The sequence below is a fragment of the Scomber japonicus genome, chromosome 12 (genome assembly GCF_027409825.1).
Source record: "Scomber japonicus isolate fScoJap1 chromosome 12, fScoJap1.pri, whole genome shotgun sequence".
NCBI lineage: Eukaryota > Metazoa > Chordata > Actinopteri > Scombriformes > Scombridae > Scomber > Scomber japonicus.
In genome coordinates, this window is record NC_070589.1 from 21,548,900 (window position 1) to 21,554,326 (window position 5,427).

The following is a 5,427-nucleotide window of genomic DNA, read 5'->3' on the forward strand; positions in this document are numbered from 1 at the left end:
AAGAAGAAGAAGAAATACATAAAATATAATTATACAAAGCAGTTACAAGTAGATGTTTAAATGTTTAAAATCAAAATGTTATAATGTCTAAACGGTACAAGTGCGTTTAATTTAGGGGATGCTGCATTAATTAGTATATCATGACTAAACGTTATTCCAATGTATGTCTTCATTGAATTTCTGCTCCTTTCGTGACTATTTTTTATACAACATAGATTTAAAATTAAAATGACCATTATTAAAATTGTTACTGTTGTTGTTGATTATTTATTTGAATGATTTATTATTATTATTAATAATAATAATAATCATAACATTTTTTTTCGTGTTTGTTTTTGTCACTGAGAGGGGGCGGGACTTGGTCGTTCTCTTGAGATTACGTGTGACAATTCGTCCAATCAGCGGGCAGGATCTCACCCTTACGTCATAGCCAGCGGACCGATAACCTGTCCTCCGGTGGAAGAAAAAAGAGCTAGCAAGGAAGCAAACTGTTTAATATCACTCACCAAGTTAAAACGCGGAAATGTCGCCAGTGTCCGACATTCAGACCGTGCAGCCTTACAGCCACAGTCGCCACTGAAGTAGATATTTGACTGAAATTTTGATTCCTACGAAGGAATGAGCGACACTTTTCAAGGAAGTCGCTCAGCTGGCTAGCGAAAAAGTAGCTAGCTCGGCTGCTAGCTGGCTTTAGCAGGAGTTCTTTGTTTTGTTTTTCAGCTGGATGTCCGTGTAAACATGAAGAAAAACTAGAGGGGACACTTCCTCGAGCATCTGAGCGTTTAACTAGGAGCTATTATAATCATGCACACTGTTTCTTTAGCAGCTGGTAGATGAAGTGAACATTAATGGTTTCTGAGTTGCCAGAAAAACACAACTAAGCAGCAAAAACCCGAGCGCAACTTTAGCAACAAAGATCCTCATTATTAACGCCAGCCAGGACAGGACGGGGACAACACGAAGATATGGGCAACTGTCTCAAGTCTCCGACATCCGACGATATCTCTCTGCTTCATGATTCCCAGTCAGACAGGGCGAGTTTCGGGGACGGGACAGATCCAGACCTCGAGCCTCCTCCACCCTACCAGGTGAGACTTATCAGTTAAACCCTCAGGTTGTTTACTCAAAGGAAACAATAAAAAGTATTTGCCTTATCTAGCTTTGTCCGTTCTTATGACAGTAAACCAGCTTCATGTCTTTGAGCTTCTTCTAAACGACCCCAGGTCCAAAACAGACACTAGGGAAGAGAAAAGTGTTTGTTTTAATGTTTAATCTCACAGACAGTTACATAAATAACATTTATCTCAGCACTCCTTCACTTCTTGCACTATTAGTATCCAGTTTCACCTGTATATAGTCATTCCTAGGGTATATTTGGGTCAGTGGCAAATAAAGGTTGGCAAGATGAGTGACTCAAAAAAAATGTGTTGTTTTATGTCATTTGAATGACATTTGCACCATTTTTAACCAAAACTAAAACTGAATGCGCCTGAAAATGTCAAATGGTGTAACCACAAAATAATGATAACTATTAAATATGTTATGCACCCACAGTGTATTTAAGTGTACTCATACAAATAATTACTTAATTTAAAAAAAAAATGAAATGGTTCCTGATTTATATGATTCCCCAGATTAAAATATTATATATATGAATAGTATTCCATTACCTTTATTTAATATAAAACAGTTATAATGTAGGATCATGCCAAACTAGGTGATATGGTGTTTTGTTGATAATTTGGCATACAAAGTTTTTTATGGTTACACCACTTAGACATTTTGCTTTAATCATCTAAAATATTCTCTCAAAATGGATTAAAAGCAGAAATTTCATACTAAGTCCACAAAAAAATAATATGCGCAAGTTATTCATATGTTAATTTTCAAATTTTAACCCCTTTGAATTTGACTACACCACATGGACACACAAAAAAAAAACACGTCATTGGACCCATTATCAAGATTGCTGTGTTATTTGTGTAGGTACATTGAGAGCCACTAAACCAGACTTAAATACCTTGTGTGCATGATCATAGTTGGCCAATATAGATAATTCTGATCATGACTCATCCACAGAGCCAGACCAGTCAGACCACTTTGTGTAGTTATACCAAGTGAACGGACTGTGTCATTTTTGTGTTTCTGTGTCTCTTTACCAGGAGCAGGCTCACATGCCGATGTACCATCCTACGCCCAGTCAGGCCCGTCTGGCCACCCAGCTGACAGAGGAGGAGCAGATCCGCATAGCTCAGCGCATTGGCCTGATCCAGCACCTGCCCAAGGGCGTTTATGATGGAGGGCAAGACGGCTCTGAGAAAAAGATCAGAGAGTGAGGATTTTTTTTTTTCATGTGACATGTTTACACACAGGAAAGTTATAGATCATTAGAGCTGGGCATTATGAACTTATTCAGATATAATATCTTTTGCAGTCTTAACCCTGTGTGATTAATATTTATTATCAGATAAGGACACATTAGATTGTCCATGGGAAACGAATCATTCCTAACATGCCCAGTGGTCAAGCGTATACGAGTGAAGCTGTGATTGTTTAATTTTACTTGTGCAGAAATTATTAATTAATGTGACAAATACCAGAAAATGAATGATTATTTTGAAAATCTATTCATCATTAAGTCAAACTCAAGGATTATAAAGCCCACTGAAGTAAGTTTGTGATCGGGCTGTATAAATATAACCTGACTTAAAGGTGAAAGCTACCAGCTTCTGAAATGTTGGGTTATACAGATTTTTTTTTGTTTAATATAATAATAATAATAATAATTGTTGTATAAATGTTTATATTTTGGACTGCTGATTGAACAAAACAAGCAATTTAAAGATGTGTCTTTGGGTTTTGGAAAACAGTGATTGTAACTTTTTACTATTTGCAGACATTTTAGAGCTGAACCACTTAACTGTTTTGCTGATCAATAATGAACATGATTGATAGTTTGATACTAATATCATTAAAATCTTTAGACAGGTCAATATATTGACCATCATATAAGATATGCTTTGACCAATCAAACAAGGTCAGAGACATTACTCATATATGTTGGCCTACAACTAACAATTTGATTATTGTTAAATCTAACAATATATTTTTAATTACTGAGTCTATAAAATGTCATAAAAGAGCACAGGAATCTGTCATTTCCCTGAGTTCAGGACGACACCCTAAAAGTGTTTGTGTTGGCCAACGAACAGTCCAAAAAATGTATTGGTAATTAAATAAAACAGGAATAGCATCACATCTCCACATTTTGACAAGCTGGATCCAGAGAATATTTGGGAATTTGTATTAGTTTAATGACCTAAATGATCAAATACCAAAATTATTCCCAGTTAATTTGTCATTTAGATTTATTAACACTGAAGTCTTAAAAAGAGGATTAAGTTACTAAAACATTTTGTTTGTAGAGCTGTATTATCATATCTCAGTGACTGCTGTATACAGGTGTGTTTTAAACTCTTTATTTCATCTGATTGCAGATGCGTGATCTGTATGCTGGACTTTGTGTACGGGGACCCTATCCGGTTTCTGCCATGTATGCATATCTACCACATGGACTGTATAGATGACTGGCTGATGAGATCCTTCACCTGCCCCTCCTGCATGGAGCCCGTGGATGCTGCCCTGCTCTCCACCTACGAGACCAACTGATCCCTGCCCCCCCCCCCCCCCCTCCCCGTGCTTAGATCAGCGTGGCCCCTCCAGCTCCAAACCTACACACAAACCCAACAACTGCCCTCTCAAACAGTGAGAGGAGCTGAAAAATTATGTTGGATGTCGTCTTGCACTTTCAAAATGTCAAAATTCACTCACCAAATGTTGGCCTTCCATGCCCCCTGGTCTGGCATTAAATAAGCTGGTCTTAAACATCAACACGAGTCAGTAAGAAACTGTTTCCAGACAACCCTGCATGACTGTGTTTGTGTGTGTGTTTGTTGTGCTGAAGCAGTGTCCAGTGTCGTGTTATGTGGAGAGCATGTGGGATTTGTGTGTCTGCGAGCTGTTTGGTGACTGTGCATTCCCACTTGAGCTGGTCTCAGTGGTGTTACTTTCCAGCCGACCCCAGTTCACCTCCATTCCCACTTACTCGTCATCTAAATGGACAATTAGGTTAACAAATTATTGACCAAACTGCAGAGAGATTGCAAAGACTTCCTCGACATTTTGATCTCCATTAACACACACTCTCATGTTAAAATGGCCCTACACTTGGAGATATGGGAATACACAAGTGAAGCTGGCACTTTTCGTGTTAAATAATACAGAAGAAATTTAGCTTTTTTCTGCTCGATTGGCCAGAATTACACAAAAATATGTGCACACGCTGCAGGTTTCACCCAAAAATTTTAAATACACAGGCTGTATGATATCTGTCTTTGGTTGCTCTTAAATGGCCAGAAAAAAAATAACGTTTTGTGTTGAAAAAGGAAACCATTGTTGTGTAACGTGAATGTTTCACCAGACAGTGTGTAACGTAGCTGGCAGCCAATGTAAAGGGCTCATTTGTGCATGGGCAGGTGGATCAGTCAGTAAAAAAAGATTAGAAATGCTTGCACACACTTTCATCTGATCCAGATATTTGCACTTTACTTATAGGACAGTATCTAAAACAATATATTAATATATGTACCTTATAACCTTGCACTATCAATACTTCATTCCTGTTTTTTCCTGAGATGCAAAAGTTATATAGCCGATAAAGATATTTTCAAAGCTGTCAGTAGTTACTTATCACATTACAGTAAGTCTGGAGATGTATTTCATGAAATCTGTGATTCAGTAGTGTGAGCCTCTGCTTCGCTCTGCTTGATTTGACTTGTGTGTTTTTGTGTGGAAGTGAAGGGACAGAGGCTTGCTCCGGTTTAAAAAAGGACGAGGCAAGACGTAAGGTGAATTTTAAGATGTTTAATTTCAAATCCACAAAAATACAATGTCACTTTCTTTATTTTACATCACTTTTTTTTGTTTTATTACACAATGATTGATGTTTATTTGTTGCTTTATTTCCCTACATTGTAGCAGCAGTTACAAGGAAATGTTTGGTGGTAGTGTGGCTGTCTGTTACTGTCTGTTTTACCTTTCATATTTTTTGTTACATTTGTGTAAACTTAATTGTGTACTTGGGACAGTATAGCTGTTACACTGGTTGAAGCCTGATTGTGCAAACCTCTGTCTCAACTGAATTTCAGAGTGTGAGAGACTTCTCTTATGGTGTGAGAGTTTTAAATGAGATATCATGTTTTTCCATTGAGCTTTCCTTTGCTGTGTTTTTCAATTTAAGTTTAAACCTATCCTGAAAATTAATATTTCCTGTAATCTTGTTTTATTTCTTTTTTTGTTTGTTTGTTTCTTTTTAATTTTTGGAAGGCTAACAAGCCCTCATGTAAAAAAATAAATGAGGAAAAAATA

General features: G+C 37.1%; 1 protein-coding gene across 1 annotated transcript; it reads left to right on the top strand.

The window, feature by feature from the left end:
- The first annotated feature begins 445 nt into the window (after positions 1-445).
- LOC128369261 (RING finger protein 11-like) lies at positions 446-5,427 on the top strand. The gene is made up of 3 exons (XM_053330267.1): positions 446-1,088; positions 2,163-2,332; positions 3,498-5,427. The coding sequence occupies exons 1-3, from the start codon at positions 966-968 to the stop codon at positions 3,667-3,669; spliced, it is 465 nt and encodes a 154-aa protein (XP_053186242.1). The 5' UTR covers positions 446-965; the 3' UTR covers positions 3,670-5,427.

Coding starts and splice junctions, on each gene's coding strand:
- LOC128369261 (XM_053330267.1), top strand. CDS start 966: ATGGGCAACTGTCTCAAGTCTCCGACATCCGACGATATCTCTCTGCTT. Junction 1,089..2,162: donor AGCCTCCTCCACCCTACCAG/GTGAGACTTATC, acceptor TCTCTTTACCAG/GAGCAGGCTCACATGCCGAT. Junction 2,333..3,497: donor TCTGAGAAAAAGATCAGAGA/GTGAGGATTTTT, acceptor ATCTGATTGCAG/ATGCGTGATCTGTATGCTGG.